The 24,255-nt window shown below is 36.9% G+C and overlaps 1 protein-coding gene across 2 annotated transcripts in view; it reads right to left on the reverse strand.

The window, feature by feature from the left end:
* Positions 1-1,515: 1,515 nt before the first annotated feature.
* Positions 1,516-24,255, reverse strand: part of LOC121417231 (uromodulin-like) — a 33,789-nt gene continuing 11,049 nt past the window's right edge. The window contains exons 4-9 of one of the 2 annotated variants that reach the window (XM_041610860.1): positions 23,574-23,669; positions 22,592-22,767; positions 12,714-13,108; positions 10,344-10,458; positions 5,030-5,207; positions 1,516-2,201 (exon numbers count right to left, since the gene is read on the reverse strand). In XM_041610860.1, coding sequence (XP_041466794.1) covers positions 2,047-2,201; positions 5,030-5,207; positions 10,344-10,458; positions 12,714-13,108; positions 22,592-22,767; positions 23,574-23,669 — 1,115 coding nt within the window. In that variant the 3' untranslated portion in view covers positions 1,516-2,046. The remainder of the gene's footprint in view (positions 2,202-5,029; positions 5,208-10,343; positions 10,459-12,713; positions 13,109-22,591; positions 22,768-23,573; positions 23,670-24,255) is intronic. The other variant, XM_041610859.1, reaches the window with a different exon arrangement.

A 24,255-nucleotide genomic window follows, 5' to 3' on the forward strand; every position in this document is an offset into this window, starting at 1 on the left:
CGGTGATGCGTTTCATAACTCGTGCAGCTAGAAAGTTCGACTCTAAGGCCCGTATTCTGAAGTCCGTGTCAAACTCTGGTTTTTGTGGATTTAACTATGGAAAGCCAGTTGTTATAAATCTCTGACAGTAGAGGTTCAATGTAATTATAATAATAATAGCTGGATTTATAAACCGCTTTTTTGCCTGAGGATACAAAGCGCTGCTACTATTACCCCGGCTATAGCTCGAGCTACCATCAACGGCGCTCAGTGCATTCAAGGAAATAATCCTGCCGGGTACCCATGCATTCACCTCACCTGGGTCGAGTGCAGCACAGTGTGGATACACTTCTAGCTAAAAAAACACACCATGGCTAGGACTCGAACCCACGACCTTCTGTTTGAAAGGCGAGAATCAGAACCACTACACCACGACACGCCCACTACATATCAGCTCACTTGGCTCCAAAAACATAATTAACTGCCTGGGAAGGATATGTAAGACAAAGTTGTCTTCACCATTTAGTAATTAGTAAAGAGTACAATTAACCTGAGAATCACTCTCTGTATTTTTTAAACATTTGGCTTCCCATGATTTTAGCACAGAGTTTATTAGACCATATTCTAAGTTAAACCCGACTTCGGAATACGGGACTAAGCCACACTTAAATCTTTGTGAAACGCCCCCTAAACTCTTAAAACAAATCAGTCAAATTGACTAGACCAGTCGTCAGCTGAGAGCAACTGATATGGCAATCACTGATATTCACAGTTCTGACATATATTCTAGTCAGAAATAACTCAGTTCTAGTAAAATATGACTAGAAAATAGTCAAATATGACTAGAATAACAGTTGCACCCAGCTGACCCTATTAACAAGTCATTTTTGACTGATTTGTTTTTAGAGGTTTAGGTCCATTCAATTTAGAGAGCAGTCTTGCCTAAACGTATATTAAAACAAAATTCAAAACATAAGAATAAACTTTTCACCAGAAGTGGAGTAAAATAAGAAGAAATATTAAATTGAATCACAATTACTGTTAGAATTGAATAATATTTGCTTTCCAATGGCTCCTTTAATGCAAAATTGTAAACAAAGAAAGTATTGAAGAATTTTAAGACTTGAATTGTTGCCCGAATTTGTAATGGGAGAGAATTATGTCAGCGGATTTTTATTTTTATTTATTTTTGAATCATTATTCTCTTTTTTCATTTTTCTTCATGAGCATCAAATATATAATATTGATTATGATGAGTACAGACATTTCTTAATAGAATAATACATACAGTTTGAATTATTCTTAGAATGAAATTACTACTTACTTATAAACTTACATTAAAACATACGCAAAAATAGGCCCTCAACCAACTACAGTAAAATGAAATAAAGTAAACACTTAATTAAATCACAGTTATCGTTACAGTTGAATATTCGCTTTTCTTATAAATCTAGCAGAGTATTTTAGTCATTGATGATTCCAGAGTGGTATTTGACAGAAGACAAGAATGATGTCAGTTATTATTTTTTCTTTAATTTTTGGAATAAAGGAATCATTATTTCCTGTTCTTTTTGTCCCAGAGCGTCAACTAATCTTGATTAACATGAGTGCACAAATCTGAATATAGATGATACGATAAAGTTTGAATCAATTCTTTCAACGATATGAATACTTACTTAGTCTTTCGTAAACTTACTTTAAAATACAATGAAAAAAAAGCCTTCACCAAAAGTAAATTAAATCAACAAGATATACAATTATCGTTATAGTAAAATGATTAGTGCTCGTCTATATCTCTTCAAAAGCATATAATACGTCAGGATTTTCGTATTACCAGAGTGGTATATAAGGAGAATGGCATCAGTGGACTTTTTTTTCAATCATTATTTTCTGTGGTTGTTGTCTATACTAGGGAAGTTAGACAGATTTGAACTTTTCTAATTTGATTGAGGTAATTGTGTAACGTTACTGCTTGACCTTTGACCTCGCGCACATGGCTGTCAAGTAGCGCGTTAATCTACGTGACGTCACTCCGAATATGAATTCCACTCTGGTCATAAATCGCTTCTACATCTCTTCCATGGAAGCAGTTGGGACTCTCTTGTAGCTGATGCCGGTTGAACGACCAATTAGCTTGACCACGCCCATCAGGGTTGCTACGGCAACCACGGTTGCGACCATTCCAATGAGGAACATCCCAAAAGAATTGTAGGCAGACAGATCTATGGTATAGAAATTAAAACAAATGATGGCATACTCATCTGATATTGTTAATATAGCCTAGACTCGAATACAGCACATAATGAAAATTCCTAAACGAACACAAATTTTCTTTGCTCTGTCCTGAGCAACTCACCAGCAAAAACCACATGTGTGTTCATGAGAATAATGGAGACAAACGTCATCTAGCGGTCAGAGGTCATATGAGGTCATGTCCATCTCTCAAATTTTGTTGGTTCAACTTGCGCTTATTCATTAATTCTGCATCAATTGTGATTACACTTGTTAGAAATGATTATTAGGCAATACCACCTATGCATGTGTTCATCACAATGGTAAGGTCGAAGGTCATCTAGGGATCAAAATATCATATTGCATAATCTATTGATCTCGAATTAAGCGAGATTCGTGAATCACTCTCTATTTTTCTGATGGTGGGGGAAGGTAGGGGTTCACATACAGTGAGCCAAAACAATTTATGCGACACTTACACTTCTTCTTAATGCCGACTTATGCATTGGAGTAAACCTAATATTACCTAATTATTCACCTCCAATCGAGACGAAATTTTCATGTCCTAAAACCATACGGAAACCCTTGGCTTCTACATGTATGTTGTGAGTCAAAATTGCTTGCTCAACTGCAATATGATGCAATTTACTCTAGAAATTCTGTGAATATAACAATTATGTGCATGTATAGGGGAAGGCGGGGTAAGTTGAGCAAAGGGGCAAGTTGAGCCACCAGCCCCAGGCCAATAATGAATGAGTCAGACATTGTGGTGGTGTCATGTATTGATGACCCATAGCATAACCCCTAACCCCACCACATTGTTTTCAACTTTGAAACAAAAAGTAGTTTTTTAGAGGGAAAATATGAATTTCAGCCAAAAAAGTAAAAAAGAGTTGAAATAGATAAGTGCTTTATAAACATACACGTCTTTAAATATAATAAAGACATGATAACAACATTATTAGTCCAGGTATGGATCTTCATTCTTGTCATAGTCTTTTATATGATGGATGCATAATAAATGTGTGGATACAAAATTATCGCACTAAGTTCGGACTGGGGTAAGTTGAGCCAAACAGCATGGGGCAAGTTGAGCCATGGTAATTCATATGGTAATGTATCTTTAAAAAACAAACAAACCATAAAAATCGATTGAAATGCTGGCTGAAAGGAGCACATTTACATGACTACTCTTTTCCTTTTAAAGAATGTTAGTATTTATAGAGAATTAGCAAGTGAAAAGAATTTAAACAAAAAATTGACATGCTGGTTCTCCCCTCATACATTTTGTACATAGTTTTTGTGGCTCAACTTACCCAAGAAGGTGGCTCAAACTTACCCCATATATGGGGCAAGTTGAGCCATTTGACATCGTTTTTTTTCAAAGGTCACGATGGCTTTCAGTGTAGGGATAGAAAGTTATATATAGGTGGAAAATATTTCAGAAGAGTTAAATTTCAAGGCAAGGTACTTATTTCGACAAGATTATTAATCATATCAATTCTAACATGCAAAAAGCAAAAACTGTCACAACTTACCCCGCCTTCCCCTACGGATTTATTTTGGATGATTGTTTTTTCACAGGCAACTGTCAAGCAAGTGCAATTAACTTTGGTATGCGTTTCAGTGATACGGACAGTGCTTATGAATATTTTTCGAGGTCTCATTAACATGATTAAGGAAAACATTCTATTCAGTTCGTCACAAAGAATGGTCATTCACGGTTTTAACTGAAACCTGAATTTAAGTATTATATTCACTCGCACGACTTGAACAATACTGTCATGTAAGGGTGCGGGGACTGTTCGTTCCACCCCCCCCCCCCCCTTCGGATGAGAAGGTGTTAGAGCTTACTCATGTGTTCATCCCACTTTATTTTTAAAGGGGAAGTTTATTCTGACAAAGTGTTTATTGTACCTGTATCTGTCCGTTGACGTACAATCACCAGCACCTGGTTGTTGCGTTAGTTTGGGTTTAGGGGGTCAAGCGCTAAACACAGTTAATTTTGGTATAACGTTTTTGAGACAAGGGTATTAATGCCCAAACTTTCAAGTTTGAGTTTGAATACCCCTACGTCTCCAAAATTTCTGACATCCTCAACAAGAAGGTTCCGTTTTATGTTAGCATAGTAAAAAGTACATATTGCCGAAGGTTGAGAAAACTCTATCAAAGAATAAAAAAGTTATCTTGCAAGAAAGTTTTCATCCCCTTTAAGCGAGTCCGGGAAGGGGGGGGGGGAGACTTACATCTACGAGTGGATACCATGCGCGACCCCCTAAAACAGTAAGAAGATGTATTTTCCAGATAGGGCACGTTAATTACGTGACGTAATAAGGGTGGCAAAAACACAAAAATTATGAAAAAAGGGTTTCTATTTCGCAGAGAAAGCTACGTTTTTATGGTCAAATATGTGAGGGTATAAAACGACTAAAATGTTTTATAAAAGATGTACTTTCCGCCCCAACAGTAAACACTACGTTTTTAGAGTCCGATTGCGCGATGTGTGGAAGGGGGGTCTTAATACTAAACCCAATGATAGGATGTAGGTAAAGGTAAAACTTACGACCGACGTCCGTGGCGACAGTAAAGTTATCGCTGAACTTGTTTAGAAGTTCAATTCAAGGAATACCTGCCAAGGGTATCGTATTGTTTCCAATACTTGTTAAGGGCAGGGTTTTCACTGCCAATGCTTGTTAAAAGGTGTATTTTCAGAATATGAAAAAGAAACTTGTTTAGGGTGCTTTCCGAGACCCCATGTTCGCGCATGGTATCCACTCGGCAATGGAAGTGCCCCCGGAAGCAAGTGTTTTTTTTTTACCATTAGTAGCCATGCCGTTGGTTGAGCGGCGGACACGAATCGGCGCACTACTGATCGTTTGAGTGGAAATGAAGGAAGAAGATCGACGTTTGCGTCCCAAATCAGAAGTGGAGGAGCACTCTCGATACACATGGGCCTCGTCATCCATACACACCCTCACTTGACAATGAACGTACACCTGTAAGATGAATTAACTCTAGAGTGACTTGAAAGGTATACTCAGTGATGTATCTTAGGGAGTGGCGGGGAAACGTTACCTTGGCAACCTTCGGGGAAAGGAGGGGGGGGGGGAGAGATTAGCAAACAGGAGAATGAAGAAATATAGAAAAAAAGTCTGTCTTTAAAATTGTGCCCCCATTAGAAACTGAAGTTAATGCGTCCAAAATAGTCGTAAAATGCTGATATATGACAGAATTATTTTAAAGCTCGATCGCTTTCATTGCACACATGATTCTTCTCAGAATGATATAATTTCGCGTCAATTTTATACCTGAGAGATACTGATGAAGCAGAAATATTACGAACCACTGGTTTTCATTAACTATTGCCACCAACTTTTGGCATGCAACAGGCCCTCTTCAGATAGATGAAAAAAATACTATGAAACAAAAAAAAAATCATTTTTGATCACATATATTTAGACAATAATATATCAATAAACCAACTTAACAAAATTGTAGGGACTTCCATTTGAGAGATGTCGACGGTACCTGAGAAGGGTATTATATTTCCTCTTTCATCATATATTATTGATACAGACGTGAGCACTCAGATTTCCGTTCCAAGGCATAGCAATTTTGTCTTATTGAGAAAAAGAACGAAGAAAGCCGCCCCAAAGCATAGCATCTTCTTCTTATCGAGAAAGAAGAAGAAAGAAATCAACTTCCAAAGCTTCGCATATTTTCCGTTACGCCGTTCCATCCGCATTGATCTGCTACAATAAGCCGCATTTTTGGTGAAAAAGGGCCGCTTGCAGAGCGCTGTCCGACCATTGCCTCTGCGCTGGCGCACCCGGGCGCCCATGCCGCCGTGCTAGCTGCACGCACGTTCCATAGGGATGCATACGCACTCACACACAAGTGACCTATTCCAAGGACCCTCGTTTTACAAACATTTGTAGTTCCGAAGCCCGTTCTGAGGACCCTCCTTTTTGCAATATGCCCGCTCAAAGCCCCCCGTTTTTTGTCTGGCCCGCAGCCAACCCCAACACTTTTTTGGTCGAGTGCCCTCCCCCTGGTGCAAATTCTCCCGTTTATAAGGTCTCCAAATGGACACTCAGTGCGATCTAACATCCAGGCACATACACCATCCTTAGTGCCAGGTAAAACCGCAAAGTTAAAAATGGCAGACGTAAAAATTGCAAAGGCAAAAATGGCAGAGGTAGAAACGGCAGAGGTAAAAATATGGCAAAGGAAAACATGACACAGGTAAAATTGGCAGAGGTAAATGGCAGAGGCCAAAAAAAATAACAGAGGTAATAACTTTAAAGGTAAAGACAACATGGTACATCGACGAGGAAAAGAGAGAGCATTTGCCGCCAAAATGAGTCACAAATGTTGACCTTGAATGGGCTATAGTCGACGAAATAGAACACTACCTTGAGAGATTCAATTCTTTTGAAGTCTTCACCTGCAGGTCTTCCCGTTGAGCTCCATAAAATGATGTCCGTTTTCTGATGAGTTTGGTCAGATGAATGTCATCAATGTGTTGTACAGTTATACGAGTAGACCACAGTGCCAGATGCAGCTGTGAAGTTGGTTAGTTACCTTCGTAACCGTATTCAGTGAACAAAGTCAGGGTGAGAACCTAGCCTTTACAGTTTTTCTATTGGCGAAAACCTGCCTGTTTAGGAATAGAATATTGTTCTGTAATGGGACCATCTTTTGCTCTGGATGAGATGCTCAAGTAGCTTGTAGAGATGGGGCAATTGGCCTTTAGCATTTAGGCACATTTGGATCTCTTCCAGGTTTGAGGATAGCAATTACTCTAGCCTTAGTCCAAATTGTTGGGACGATATAGCACATTGGCTGACAAGCATTTCTAAAGCAATGCGACCAAAATATCTCATTTTCTCTGAGGGATGTTACCAAGGCCTACTGCCTTGCCTTTAGTTGTTCCTCTTAATTTGAATATAAACACTCTAAAAAAATGAAATGTTAACTAATCATTTGAAAGGTTGGAGGAGTGAAAGCATTTTCTAAATGTTGCATTTACTACTTTAAAATGGTTCTACCCAGCACTTAAAATGTTGGAAACAGCTTTTACAAGGTTGGATGTAACATTTAGAAAAGGTTGTCACTCCTTCAACCTTTCAAATGTTGATTTAACATTCGAATTTTTAGAATGAAGGTGAAGTCCATGGGAAAAGTCCTCATTTGACTGTGGCTTGAACTGGGTTGTTCATACAGCAGAAGGTGGAAAATAAACTAGTTAAGTTTAATATTTTAAATTCAGTGACCTTTGAAGCCCTCGGGGTTAAAGGTCAAAACTTTCAATTCTTGAAAATTTTCTCTTATATATCAAAGGACCTTACAAGTTAAAATTAACCTTTTTCGCAAGCTAACAACGTTTATAATAACTAATGATGCAACATCGATTTTCTCATATTAAGAGGGCAATGATCGTTTAGTTTATTGCCTCTAGAGTTCAGCAGAGGTCAATTTTTACTTACATTGCAATTTTAAATGGAATCTTATGACAAATTATAACACTGGTGAAAGTTTAATGCTTTAATCATAATTTTAGTTTCAATGATCAGAGCAGTGTTTTTTCCTACTACGATTAAACACGAAATTCTTACTTATTACCATCTTTATCATTAACAAATAATGCAAAACACAATTTTTCTGATATTTAGAGTTCGTTGACCTTAGGGCCATTGAGCTCTAGAGGTCAACAATGGTCAAATCTGGCTTACATCCTAAATTCAAAATGAAGCCTATGGTAAGATATAACAATGGTGAAAGTTTAATGCTTTAATGGTAATTTTTGAAAGTGCTTTGACCGGACCAGTTTGTACGACAACCAATCTTGAAAAATTTTCATGATTGCCGCCATTTTGGATTTATGCAAATTAGACGTCTTTTCACCTCTTGGATTTTTTGGAGATTCAGTATGTCGTTTTGGAGACTTTATGGAAATGCATTGTGCTCATATAAATTGTATTGCAATTTGTACACGAGAGGCTTGTTTATCATAAATCAGTGATGCTCAGCGTAAATATTCTAAAATGTTAAGGTCATTGACCTATGCCAGCTCTCCAGGGTCAAAGTTCAAAACTCATATTGCACAAATTCTCTCTAGAATATTAGGATACCTTGATAGCCATTATTTGATAAACTTTTTTTTTTATTTTAATCATATTTATCATGAATGAATGTTGCAAAACATCAATTTTCTGATATTTCGAGGTCGTTGACCTTAGGATCATTGACCTCTTGAGGTCAGCAAAGGTCAAAACTGGCTTACATTTTAATTTCAGAATGAAGCCTATGGTTAAGATACAACGTGAAAGTTTAATGAATTGATCAGAATTTTCGAAAGTGCTATGATCAGACTAACAATACCCATGATAAATTTTCACGATAGCCGCTATTTGTGATTATGCAAATTAGACGTTTTTCCACTGCATGGAATTTTCTGGACTTTAAAGGTATTGTTTAACTTTGTGATCAGCCGATTTAAAAAATTATCAAACCAAGATGAAACATGTGTACAAGTACATGTATTAGAACTAAAAAACCCTGAAAACAACCATTATTGAGAATGAAAAGCTAAAACTACAAGGCGAACCCCAATTTTGTGAATAGGCGTCTTATAGACGCCTAAATAATACACATAAGTGTATGGGATGAAATTAAGATGGTGTTTCCGGTCACCTTATATTGAAGCACTAAATAATTATTTTCAAACGCAATTTTTTTTCTCGGCTTCATTTTTGTAACATATCACAGGCACAGGTGACAAGTGTGACCTTCTAGCTCAGATTTTTGAAAAGTCAAACCAATGTTAACCAATCACTTTAAGTATGTCCTTGTGGGGACTTCATGGAAATGCATTGCGGTTAAATAATTATATTGCAATTTGTTTGCTGTCAAACATTATTATTCCTGGACTAAAAGTTGTCGATCGTTGGGGTCATATGAACTGTCCCATACGTTGTGCACGACAGTGCGTATCAACAAAATTACACTTAGACAAATCCTGTAAAATCCTGAAGATTTTTGCACATTTTTAACATTGGTACAGATCCATTTAAGCAAATGATATAACTGTCGAAAAATATTTCCGCTTGAGTGAGCACCACTTACTTTTGAAAAGTTCGTGAAAAATTATTTGCACAGAACTTTGAAATAAAAGTGGACCTTAATCATGAAGAACACGTAGAATTTAGCTAGTAAAATTGATTTGAAAACATCTTTTACCTTTTTAAACTTGTTTCATTTAGTAAGGCCGTTAGTTCAGAAAATAAAATACGGTATGCCAATCCAAGGGTTACCAATTTGGTGCAGACAATCTATTCTTTAACAAAATATCCTTTCCATTAGGTTCAACATAGTTTTAATTGCCTTCTCAGAACCTTATTTAATCTATGTCCGCATATGCAGGGATTTAGTCTGATATTTTTGACGCATGTGTGCTTAAGACTGTTAATTCATTAATCTGCCATTTCTTCCTTTGTCATTTTTACCCATGCCATTGTTATCTTTGCAATTTTTTTACCTGCGCCATTTTACCTCTGCAATTTTTGCCACTGCCTTTTTACTTTCGCCATTTTTACCTCTGCCATTTTTTTACCGTAGCCAGTTTTACCTCTGCCATTTTGCATTGCCATAGTAATAGCAGGGCCCGCTGGCAGAACAGCTTTTGGAAATGAAGCGGCTACCTGGGTAAATATACCTTTATTATTACTATCATTATTATTATCATTTTACTTCTGCCATATTTACCTCTGCCATTTTACTTCTGCCATAGTAATAGCAGGGCCCGCTGGGAGAACAGTTTTCGGAACTGAAGCGGCTACCCGGGTAAATATACCTTAATTATTACTATCATTATTATTATCATTTTACTTCTGCCATTTTACTTTTGTGATAGTAATAGCAGGGCCCGCTGGGAGCTAGAACAGTTTTCGGAACTGAAACGGCTACCCGGGTAAATATACCTTTATTATTACTATCATTATTAGTATTATTTTTACCTCTACCATTGTTACCTTTGCCATTTTTACATCTGCCATTTTTGCCTCTGCCAACTTAACACCGAACCACCACCTTCGCCCTAACCATGCTAACAAAACTATTCTCAGTCATACTTGAATTACCATGTCCAGACGTCCAACAAAGGTAAATGCATCAAACTTAAATCCTTCTCGATCCGTATCGTTCGGAAAAAAGACTTGAACAGTTCCATCAATATTGGAAGGACATCTATTGAATGAAAAGAAGGGGGTTTATTTTAATTTATCTATTTATTTATTCATTTCAAAATAAACATGAATAATATTACATTGATACTTATAATATTACACGTTATGGGAGGGGGGGGTCAATGTTTAAGCGAAACTGCTTGTCAAGAGATATTCCGTTGTAAAAAGACAAAAAACTATGCTCCTTGCAATAAGAATTGTCCACTTCATATCGTACAAACATATAGCAAAACAACAATACCCACCCAAAAAAGAAGAAGAAGAAGAAGAAAATGAGATTAATAGCAGTTTTACAAGTAAATAAGTGAAATATATGAGTTGGCGACTACATTAAAATTTTTGAACATATGTATACATATTTTGCGTATTTCTCTTAAATTGATTTTAAAGATTTTCTATGGCTTATGTAATCAGGTACAGGATTCCATAATCATTCATCTTCATAAAATATAGATTATTTAGTGGCCTGTTTCCACATTAAATGTGGATGATATTTATCATTATTAAGAGTATTGTAGGTAAGTACATCTTTATTACGTAAGCAAAAAAAATATAACGATTTGAATGCTCCAGGAAGATTATTGTAACAGTGATACATAGCAATGTTGTACTAGATATTTCATGAATCCGTACATATATATATATAGATATATATATATATATATATATATATATATATATATACATATATATATATATATATATACATATTTTATTGATAAGCCTTTGTATAAGACAAATAATCAGAATGAGTAATTATATGAATATCCTAACATATATGTAAGGCTTAAACTGGTTTTACGAGCAAATCCCCACACCAAATTAATGTAAGATAAAAATAATGCTATTAATGAGTGATACAAGACCTTAGCGACATCCTGTGACAGAAATCTAACTTTACCGAGTATTCCTATGCATTTTGCAAGTTTGTTAATTGTGGGATGTGAGTATTTTGTTTGATCGATCGTAACACCTAAAATCAAATTCGTTGACATCAAGGAAACTGTTTTTAGATAATAGTGGCCTATTGTTATATACAATTTTGGAGTTGCTACCAAATATAATGTATTCTGTTTTTCAACATTCAAAATCATATTGTTTGCTTTCATTCATATATCAATATTTTGATATTGTGTATTCATGGAAGATAGAAGAATGTCAGTATAATTTCCTGTTAGATAAATAAAAGTATCATCTGTAAATAGTATATACGTATTTCAACTTAACGGAATTTAAGTTGATGTAATTTATGTAAATTAAAAAGCAGCGGGTCAAGTACTGTTCCTTTAGGCACTCCACATCCTAACGTTATTTGGAGTAATGTTTTGGTATTTAAATATTCATACTGTTGCCGAAAAATATGTATGTAATGAATAAACCAGTGTAACGAAATTTTTCGAATTTCGTAGTGAGACAATACGCAAATTAAAATTTTATGTTTAAAAATATCAAATCTTTTTGTCAAGTCTATAAATACACATTTTTTCGTCAATATTCAGAATGAATTGTGATATAGCTTAGGATTGTCCGCTTCTATATCCGTACTGACTTTTAGTATAAAGAACTTTATTCTTTTATACAAGATATATGTCTGTTGTAAACGTACCTTTCAACAATTTTGCATAAACAGGGAGTACTGAAATTGGTTGATAATTATTTATATTTGTCGCCCTTTTTATATACACGAGTAAGTTTCGATATTTTCATATTACTTGGACGTAAACCCTGCTTAATTTCCATTTCAATTTATGCTCTATATTATACTGTTTTATGTTTGTTTTACGAATTAAGAATGCCCTTCTGTAAAATTGTACTTGATTTGTATTACTTTATATTACTTTGTATTATGTTTTGAATGGAAATGAAATAAATAATTGAATTGAATAGTACCATTAATTATATCATATAATGAAGATACAATGGTATTTATTGCTCGTTTGAGTTCTTCCACTGTGATATAATCAAGGCCACGAATCGTATCGTTTTTACATTTGTTTTACAATTTCAATAATTTCATGATATATTATATTAGTAATTGGTTTGAAGAATACAGAAGTTGGGATTCTTCAAGTATGCAGTAAAGCCAATATTATGACCATAATTTGATTTGTTCAGTTATTAACTTTCTACCATCATTAAAAAATAATCTTCATATCTATTCGCCGAGAGAAGAGGACCCCTGTTTTCACGGCCAGGATAAAATTTACAAGCATGCTACATGTAGCTACAAAGAAAATAGTAAAAAGGTATACTAACCTGTCGGTAAAAAGATCATAGCTTGGAGTTGAATCATGTTCTTGGCCGGCTGTCGCCCAGCATCGTTCGATAAACATACCAACTTCTTCTACCGACTCAAGTTTGACTTCAAAGTAGAGCGCCTGGTTTAGCCAGACCTCGGCGTGGGCATCTTCGGGCTCATCAAAGGACTCGTTCTTGAACCTTGTCATGTACAGCTGGAAGTGACCGGAACCCTTGTCACTAAACTTTATTTCACCGACCATTGGTTTGAAAGACTGCCCAACCTGTGAGGTCTTGTCCAGGGAACACGAAATCTCAATCTGCCTCTGATTTTCACGAGTAATATCAGTACCAGGTATAGGCTCAAGTTTGTAAGCGATGACATTCGAGAATGTAATGGTTGTGGCATTTTCCTGAAGGGAAAATTGGAAAAGATGACGTGGAATGTAAATTAATATTAATAAACGAATAAAAACAGCTACCCTCATACCCCCCACAACTTTACAACAACAACAACAAACATGACTTTGGGTAAGAATGTTGGTGATAATGTAATCGATTCGGAATAATTATGTTGAACGCAACAAGTTCATCCGGACCTTTTGCATCCAAAACAACGGGAACATTAGGTCTGCGGTTCATGTGTTAATTTCTTGTTGGTACTATGTTAACAGCGACATCTCCGGGTTGGGACGATTTTTTGCAACCGTCGAGAGCCACATAGAAGATCGAGAGCGCCTGTGTAACATGGAAGCAACAGCCAGTCAGGTCGCCTGTAGATATTCTTACACTCGTTTTGGTTGGGCACTCTGCACCCAAACCGAAAATCGGGGGCTCTTGAACTAAATTTTGGTCTTAAGATGGCGGGGGGGGGGGGGGTGTCTCCGGAACTGATTTAGTATCAACATTTGCTAATTGTTTCGGAGCGTTATATAAATATGCATGATATTGGTCATGGCGTTCTTGTGCGATGAACCAATCAGCGGCCTCCAAGTCACTGTGCAGAATTTTGGCTATCGTTGAACGCAGTCAAGTGTGGAGGTGCCGTTGCCGAATGGTCTAAGGCGCCTGGCTATACATGGAAAGTCCGGGGTTCGATCCCCGGGCGCGGCACCTATGTCCGTGAGCAAGACATTTAATCTACAATGCTCTTTTATCCTGCTTTCAAATAAATGGAAGTGCTATATCCATTATTGGTAACTAGGTGTGCGCTGAGTATGAATGGAACGAGAAACCACAAATCTGAGGGTCTCCGGAACGGGAGAACAATTGGAATTTCTATGGCATTCTAATTGGTGATGCTCTGGAATGAAAATTTGGGCGAATCTGGGGGTCTCTACCGCGTAACATACGTATCATACATTTATACTAAGTATCCCCGCGGTCCCATGCCGAAAATGAATTTTCGATTTTCCTATTAAAACAATTTTTTTTCATAAAAATCCAGGCCTACATACATTGATTCAGGTCTTGAAAATAAATAGAATCTTGTGATCAACACCACTTTGGTACGATTTCTAACAAATGAATGAAAAAAAAATCAATTTAATCGCCGATTGTGGGGGGGGGGGTCGGATAAACCATTAAGCTCACGGGAGGTATGTGTGGGAGATCGCTTGCTTTTTTGGAGGAGCCAGAGTACAAGAGAGAGAAAAAAAAAATCCAGACAGATTTCAGACTGATTTAAGTTATGTCGACGTGTCAATATATGGTTTGACCCGGAAAAATGCCAACAAAAGTTTTTTTCAATTGTTTCTAGCAGTACTTGACTCAAGGTATAACATATTAAAATCTATCAAAATCAACATCCGGGGAAAGTATTTATTTTCAAGATGGCGTCCAAGATGGCCGCCATTTACTGGAAAATGGATATAACTCACTCATTATCAACCCTAGAATCCTATTTCGGTTCATATTCTATGGCCTAAGGGTTAAAATAATATGCTGGTAGAAGTATGAGTGAATTCATCACTCAAGGGTACCTGGAAAATAAAAGATGGCGCGCAAAATGGCTGCCGTAGGCTAAAAATACACAAGTCATCTTTAATTTCATTTCTATTGAATGGTTGTAAGGGGTGGGCTAGTGCATCAGGACAACCAGTGGTCTGTGTCCATGATTTAAGATGGCTTCCAAAAATGGAGTTCAAAATGGCTGTTGATACTTAAAATGAACCTAGCTCATTACATATCTACCTAGGACATATGATTTTGGTGTCTAGACCATGGTTTCATTGGTCAAATATTACATTAGGACGATATCATGGATTCGGTGGAAGAGATGAGAGCAGAAGGTAAATGTATGCACGGTTCCGGGGGGGGGGGGGAGTTAAATATATTACTGTACACACGCGTGACGAAAAAAATGCGTTTAAAAGGGTGTTTTTCAGTTTTGGACGCGGGCCACGCGTGCACTCGTTAAGGGTATCAAAAACATCGATTTTTCAAAAGAAGGGTAGTGTTGAAAGACTGGTCAATGCTCAATCGCAGGGTCAAACGTATTTAGGGGATTTTTTTCCAAAGACTTTTTTAAGACTAGACAGGGTATGTTTTTTTCCCCCAAGCTTTTTCCCCTGGGTCATATTCAGGCGACTTGTTTAGGGGGCAAAATGTGTAAATAAAGCTTGCGAAAAACTTGTTTGGAAATAATTTAGCCATACATTTGACCCCCCGGGCACGGATAGCAACCAAGGCAGACAGAGGAGTTTGCTGGACCATGAAGTGTGGTATTGGCTGGAAGGAGGGATTTTAAGAGAACGAAAATGAATAGTCCAGGATAGGCCCCACAGAAAATTGACCAAACCTTGTTTTTTATATATACAATATTTTTTTATGGTTTCTTGTCAATTCGAGGGTGCTGATTCCGAATCTGAATGATGCCACTCGTGTAACCTTGAGCATTTTCCGCAAATTGGCAAAATCCATTATGGCCGCCAAAATATGCAAATTACCCATTAAACACCCCTTAAATTGTCCGCACATAGGCTGTTAAATGCATGAATTTTATGGCAGGAGTAAAATACAATCTTAAAAAACAATTTTTGACAAAAAATATATTTTCCTGATATTCAAAATGGCCGCCATAGGCCATTGTATACACTATCATGTACAATACGAATAGGTAAAACTAATTTTCACAAAAATGAGCACTAAACTGCAAAAATCTCGATGTATGAACGAAGTAATATATGCAAATCATCATTACTAATGAGATATATTATTTATTATGTCAAATATGGGAACATTGCTGCATTTTGGTATCTACAATAGCCGCCATTGGCCCAAAGAGTATTATGTACAATGGCAATGGCCGGGGCCAAAACAATGACAAGATTGAGCCTTAAAATGCATATTATTAAGATAAACGAGTGGAATACTGACTAAAAACATAATTGTTAATATGCCATTTATGTGATAAATGCTTTATTTTGAAATCCAAAATGGCCGCCATAGCCCCTATATTCATCATGTACAATGCAAATTGAGAAACTAATTTTCACACGTGTAAGAAACATAAAATACATGTAATTGTGATATATGAGTAAAATATTGTCTGACAACATGTTTTATAAGCAAGACATATCATTTCTTTTGTCATGCATGAGATAAATACTGTATTATGAAATTCAAAATGGCCCCTATAGGCCCTAACAGTATTATCTACAGTGTGAATTGGGACATAAAATTTTGTAAGAATTTGGATTTGCTTGACCATTACATCCATATCACCCTGTTGTATGAGTAAAACGTTATTTGAAAACATTTTTTTTAATCATCGCATTTCTTATTCCATATAGGTGATAAATACTGTACATGACATTCAAAATAACCTTTACAAGCCCTAACTAAATTATGTAACATGCAAACAGGGAAACTAATATTCACAAGAGTGAGAATCATAAAATGCATATAACTGTGATGCACGAGTAAAGATATTGTCTTAAACATTATTTCTAACTAAATACATCACATATTGGCAGTGGACATAGTGGAGGTAATAAATGCTGTACTTTGAAATCCAAAACGGCTGCCATAGGTCCTAAAAGTATTGTGTACATTGTAACATGGAACGTATAACTTTGACAGAATTTGGCTTTTCTTGTCTCGAAATATTGCATATAATTGTGAATTGTGATGTAAGGGTGAATTGTTGTCTAAAACCATGGTTTCTAACGAGATATATCATAATGTTGTATAATTAAGATGATAAATGCTGCATTTTTAAATTGAAAATGGCCACCATTGGCACATATCGTATAATAAACAATTTGGATGGAGACAAATAATGTTCACAAAAAGGGCATATGGCAGCCATTTTGAATGTTGAAATACAGTATTTATCACCTAAATTACATAAGATATGATATATTTTGTTATAAATCATGTTTTCAGACTACATTCCACTCATACATCACCATTTGACCAAGCAAAGCCAAATTATGTTGAAATGATTTGTTCCCATTTATATTGTACATAATACCGTAAGGGACTGTAGTGGCCATTTTGACTTTAAAATAACCGTATTTATCACCTAAATGGCAGAATAAATGATATATCTTAATAGAAATTATGCTTTCAGACATTATTTTACTCATAGATCACTATTACGTGCATTTATGGTGCTCACTCCTGTGAATATTGGTTTCCCACTCTGCAGTATATATGATACAGTTAATTTCGATGGCGGCCATTTTGAAAGTCGAAATGCAGTTTTTCACACAAACTTGAAACCTGAATGATATATTTCGTTAGAAAATACGTTTTAGACAGTATTTAATTTATAATTTATGACATATATGTGCATTTTAAGCGCTCACTCTTTGTGATTTCTTTTCTCCCATTTCTCATTGTGCATAATACTTTTAGGGCCTTTGGCAGCCATTTTGAATATCAAAATACAACATTCACCACATACATGGTATATCAATAATATATTTCGTTAATAATTATGTTTATAGTCAGTATTCCACCTGTTTAATCTTCATAATAAGCATTTTAGTGATCACTCTTGTGATTTTTTTGGCCCCTATTGCCATTGTACTCAAGGGCGCCGGAAGCGGGGGAGCAGGGGGGGCACTTGCCCCCCCAAATAAAATTTTTGGGGGGCAAAACGAGATTTTGCCCCCCCAACGTGCCCCCTGAAAGATGAAAAATGATAAATTATTTTAGGACAAAAGTAAATGAAGGCACTTTTCTGCCTGAAAATTGTCATTTCCATTGTCAAAAATGAAAAAATTTTGCCCCTGACGGGGCAAATACATTATCATAGTAAGCCTCGCGTCTTTTGACAAACAGTTCCTCTGTGAAACATAGCTTTGATAAGCCCCTTTTCCATCTTATTACAGTGTGATAACGTTTAACCTTTTAATGAATACATTTTAGACTAAAAGCGAATGGCAAATTGATAGTGGTCCACCAATGATTAGGTTTATAATTCTGTGTCGTCTAACAAACGCGCGGTCGCCCAGAAACGCTCAGACCGGACCCGATATAACTAACGCGCGTGAACACTAGTTACTCGAGTAAGATATGGAATCTATGTCATAGCTGTCAAGCCCAGAAACCATAACATCTCGAGAAACTTGTTTCAATTATTTCATTTTCAACTAAATATAAATTGAGTTAATACAGTGATAACAAGAGAGTGGTGTTGGCTCAGTCGGTAACGCGTCTGCCCGTCGAAGTCGAACCAAAGATCGTAGGTTCGAGTCCACCCTTGGCGGATGACTGAAGTCAGTGCGTTGTGTGTAAACGTCTCTCCCATGTTTCATAGATGCAGGCTTTGTTACAATGGAAAACACTCCGTCCCTCGGAAAGGACGTTAAATGGAGGCCCCGTGTAGAGGAGAGTCACCACCTTGGCACGTTAAGAACCCACTGCACTATTCGTATAAGAGTAGGGTGTCGAGGTCCACCTGCATCCTCCCCCCATCAGTTATATCGGGAGGAGAGACCTGTGGATCATAGTGATTCAGTTCACTTTTCGCCTCCCAGGCACAGGTGACGCCAAACAAATAATAATAACAATTCAGTGCCCTAAAGAAAATACCAAGGTCATTTCAACTCAATATAGACATGTTATCAGAAAATTACACTCAGAATAATCATGTGTAGAGGATTATAATTTGTAAAAATGGTGAATCCCACTCGAAAGCAACTTAGAGATAATGTTTAGACATGAAAAAATAAAATCATCTGTGAAAGTGTCTTCTTGACCGGAACATATTATCCGAGATATGAATAAAAATGTAAAGAATATAAAAGAAAAAAATAAGCGTTACAGTACTGCTCTACTATAAAAAAATCTTAAAGAGGGTGTATAGCTTTGGTATAGGGTCAATAATGTGATTGATAATCGAATATCATCTAATATGACAGTCTTAATGAAGCGTAGAGACCGTTAGATATTTTTCCAACTGCACTTCTCTGAGAAAATTTCAAATATTAAAATCTTGGATATATAGCGCCCTCTGTCGGCGATGCTTGTTTTAAATTTAAAAAATGGGCATTTAGGCACTTATCTTATAAATTTAGTGATTAGATATCCAAAATTTACAGACTAAGAACATATCTTGAAAGTTTCAGCCCATTCCATGATTTGGAATAGGATTTAATTGAAAGACAAGAACACACAGATATTTTAATTTGATCGGGTGACCCGATCAAGTTAAATTTCCATGTAAAATCGCAAAATTTATCCTGTAAAACACATTTTCATTTCATATCCTCCACATCATAACTGTTATAGGGCATATCCATTCATATTAGGTAGCAATGAATTGGAATAGTGATAGGTGCATTTTGGTGGATTTACCAAAACTATACACAAGCTTTAAGATATTTTCACAGCCCCGTATTTCCTCTATTCCTTTTCATTGGCATGATTGGAAGGCGTTTTGTCTGATACTATTTCAGCTCATATATAGCACTTATGTATTTTAGATTCCAAAACTTCTTCCCATTACCTGTTACTAATCAGATCGAGATGGCAGCTATGTTCTCTGGTTCATCCCAGCTTTTGTTATTCATGGACGTTTGCAAAATAAAAAAAAAGCATCCCGGGAGTGGGTGGGGCTGCAAGACCTAAATTTTCGAAGAAACGTAAGAGCGAGGGGATTTGTGATGGGAGAGCTTTTGCATTTTCTAGAATGAAATTGAAGGATTTCGTGCACACTTTTGGTGAATTTTGCCCTCTCGATCGGCGGCCCCCGGCTGCGTACGGTCATGTTTGTCATCTTAAACATGTTAAAGTCTTTAAAAGGCCTATATTACACTGGTTTGAAACAATTTCGTTTGCAATAAGGCTCGCAATTTGCTGGAACTGCGACCCTGGTCATGAAGAAACACCAGGCTGGGTCAGAAGGGAGGAAACAGAAGGAGCAAAAAGAACTCCAAGACTGTTTAATTCTCAAGAAATTTATTTTTGAATGCACTTAGAAACGCAACTTTTATACTCCATTTTACACAAAATCCTTACCGTTATCCTTACAAAATCCTTACCGAAATCGTTTGATTCTCGGGAGAGGAAGACCCTTCCACATTTGGTCTTAACTCAGAGTGTGAGGGTGTGGTTCTCGTAGGCCATTACTTTGGGTGTATGTTGCAGGCTGTGTAGTGCAGGCACAGCGGAGTCTTAATCCCCATCGTTGGCAGGCTGGATCCAGGCAGCACAGGCCAGGTAAAGCCACCACATCTGCCCTCATCTCACCAGGCACGACTGTTCCAAAGAACTGGACGAGCTGGGCTCGTACTTCATCTTGAACTCAGAGTTCGTGACTTGTGATTCATCGTAGCAATCTTCGTACTGTGGCTCTCAGCCCTCATCATTTCGTCCGCGAATCTGGACTGGCTTTTCGTCGAGAGTTCGCTCGCTTTACTTCGCGCCGTCGAAGCCACCGCAGTTTGCTCTTAGACGACTATATTCATCGGACCAACGATAGTCATTGACGATGTCGAAGGGGTCCTTATTCTGAACTATTTAAATTATAACCAGATTAGATATACTACGGTCCAGTGTAGGTATTCATCCAAGTATAAACCCTCTTTTGATGAAACTTAATTGGTGGAATTAATAACCAAGAATATTGTCACGTTTGGATGCCGAATTATTAGGCCTTGATTAAATATAAATAAATCACTCTCATTAGATACCTATTGCAACATATTCAGTATAGGTTAATTCATGCTGATGTTAACTGCTGAATACAGTTTGATGTTATGTTGATATGCATGTGATTCATGATTTAATTCTGATTATTCAATTTCTTTAATTATATGTACATTTATAGAGCTGGTCGCTCTGAATTAAATTTATGCTACATATAGATATTGAATGATTGTGTGATTATTGCAAGTGGTAACTACTTTCGTTTCAAGCAGAACCAAATCTATTACCAGACTGGGAATTTCAGTCCCAAGATCTGACATTTTGGCCTATATTACACTGGTTTGAAACAATTTCGTTTGCAATAAGGCTCGCAATTTGCTGGAACTGCGACCCTGGTCATGAAGAAACACCAGGCTGGGTCAGAAGGGAGGAAACAGAAGGAGCAAAAAGAACTCCAAGACTGTTTAATTCTCAAGAAATTTATTTTTGAATGCACTTAGAAACGCAACTTTTATACTCCATTTTACACAAAATCCTTACCGGGGGGGGGGGGGGGTCCCATAGCCTCTCCCGCTCGATCGTTTCGGTATCTCACGCTGTCAAAAATATTGTGCCCCTTTCGCGATTTTGCCCCCCCAAAACTGAGTGTTCCGGCGCGCCTGATTGTACTCAATGATGTTTGGGCCAGTGGCGGCTATTTTAGATATCAAAATACAGCAATGTTCCCATATTTGACATAATAAATAGTATATCTCATTAGTAAACATGATTTGCATATATTACTTAGTTCATATATCGCGATTTTTCAGTTTAGTGCTCATTTTTGTGAAAATTAGTTTTACCTATTCGTATTGTACATGATAGTGTATACCATGGCCTTTGGCGGCCATTTTGAATATCAGGAAAATAATTTTTTTGTCAAAAATTATTTTTTAAGATTGTATTTCACTCCTGCCATACAATTTCATGCATTTCACAGCCAATGTGCGGACAATTTTATGAGTTTCATGGGTAATTTACATATTTTGGCGGCCATATTGGATTTTGCCAATTTGCGGAAAATGCTCAAGGTTACACGAGTGGCATCATTCAGATTCGTAATCAGCACCCTCGAATTGACAAGAATCCATCAAAAAATATTGTATATATAAAAAACAAGGTTATGCCTCTTCTATCCTAGACTATAAAGTATGTAAGTTGCTGTTCAGTGCAGTGATCAACTAGCCGTTTGTTGTCGTTTTCTCTCCCTTTTCAGATCCGCTGTTGAGCCGTTATGTATGCTTTTTTGGAAAAAAAAGCCCAGTAAGAAAAAGTCAAATTTTGTCCTTTAAGACTTCTCCATAGACATTATTACATGAAATGATATATCATTATTTCATTATCATTGATATTTGATCTTGAATCGTATTGGAGAATATGCATTCTAAGAGCTTAATTTTACTTTATTATTTTCTTGCAAGAATCTGTGCATTTTGACACCAAGATCACTTACCTGCAATATTTTACCTCGGAGATACAATTACAAGGTATATAAAAGAGGGCACAGAACCTTGCAAAAAAATCCACTTTCCCCAGCCTATATTCCTCCTAACTCTTTTTTTAAGTAAATGTTGACATTCATACCTACTCATATCAATTGAAAAACCATTTCCAATCACTTTATTCCAGTTTGACTATAATGTGGTCTAATTTCGGGTTACTGCGTGTTCATTGCAGAGTAGAACCTTATTCATAGTCAGAGTAAATTCAGTACTTCTGACACCCCCACCAAAAAAAAAATAAAAAAAAATTACCGTTCTGGTGGTACGACACTCATCGTAGTTGGTAGAAAGGGTCATATGAGTAAGAGTGCTACTTGTAGCTGGGCAGGAACTGTCACGAAAATAAACATCTTCCGGGCCAATACCAACGAAAAGGTCATTACTTATGATGACGGTCATCGAGTCACTGTCACACGTTACTGATGTAACTGCAGAAACATAAACAGGAAACACAACTGCATTTTGATCCGGACGTCTAAAATCGCCCATAATGAAGACGATGATGATAATGAAGACGGTGATGATGATGTTTGTAATGACATAATGATAATGATAATAACAATAGTATTATAGGGCTGATAATAATAAGTGTGAAACCACTAGACCGCAACACTCTGATGGGTCCAAGTCAAGTAGGCACTTCGGCACAACTCGTCCCCGGCTAAAGATTAGTTGTCAATCTTAAAACCTAACCATAACCGAAGATACATAAAGACACAAATGATATGAAATCATAGTAATCAATTTGTGTTTATAAGTCAGTATAAACATTTGTCATAAAAAGTGCGATCCGCTATTGTACAGCTCGGCACCTGAGTTTATAGCATGGTCAAGTTGGCCGGCACTCCACTTTGACATACTGTGTGTTTAAGATATTTTTTCGATTCTTCTTGTCATAATAATAGTAATAATAATAATAATATAGGATTTGTATAGCGCACGTGTCCACCCTGCTAGGTGCTCAAGGCGCTCCTATATTACCCCGGCTAATCAAGTCTACCGATTCTGGTGCGCCCAGATTTTTGAGGAATCACTTCCTGCCGGTACCCATTTACCTCAGCTGGGTCGAGTGCAGCACAGTGTGGACAGTGAAGGAAAACACGCCATGGCTAGGATTCGAACCCACGACCCTCTGTTTGTAAGGCCAGAGTCAGAAACACTAGACCACGACGCGCCCAGAAGAAGATACGTAAAACAAAACAATAGCAAAACAACAACAACAAAAAACACTTACGCTTCTCCTCACATGCAGTACCTCCAAATCCTTCTCTGCAAATGCAAGTGCCTTCCACACAAGTCCCTCCATTCATGCACGGGTCAGAACAAGGTTCTGAAATAATAATGATAAAAAACATGTGAACGGTACCATGATGAGGTAAACGAAATTTTGTACATGTTACCTGCCACCCTAAAACCAACAATAAGCCACTAAAAATGTTCGTTGACCTAGAAAAAATACTTCCTAAGTTTTTAGATATTAATGAAAACAATACTTGAATATAGAAGAAATTCTGTGACAGGTCTAGGGATTAAGGAGAAACAATGGTTACATTCGGGTTTTACTCAAGCATGAGATAGGCACACTGCGGAATTTTGGTGAAATTTTCAAGTACGGTAGTCCAAACAAAAAAGTGGTGTCGAAGAAACTCTCTCAGCCGATTATTCATCTTCTCGACTTCAAAGCTTGGCAGTACGAACAGAAGAAGAAGAAAAACTATTGAACTTTTGTATAGCGCTGGATGCGACTACCCCGACATTATCTCGGCTACGCTTGAACATTCGTGATAGGATGTGAATCAAACCCCAGACCTTCTGGTTCAAAGTTCTGCCGACTGAACCACTACACCTCTACGAGAGGAACCTTTTTTTTCAAATATAAAGCGAATGTCTCTTTTTTGTACTTGTTGAAGAACAAA

The sequence above is a fragment of the Lytechinus variegatus genome, chromosome 6, assembly GCF_018143015.1.
Source record: "Lytechinus variegatus isolate NC3 chromosome 6, Lvar_3.0, whole genome shotgun sequence".
Lineage (NCBI taxonomy): Eukaryota > Metazoa > Echinodermata > Echinoidea > Temnopleuroida > Toxopneustidae > Lytechinus > Lytechinus variegatus.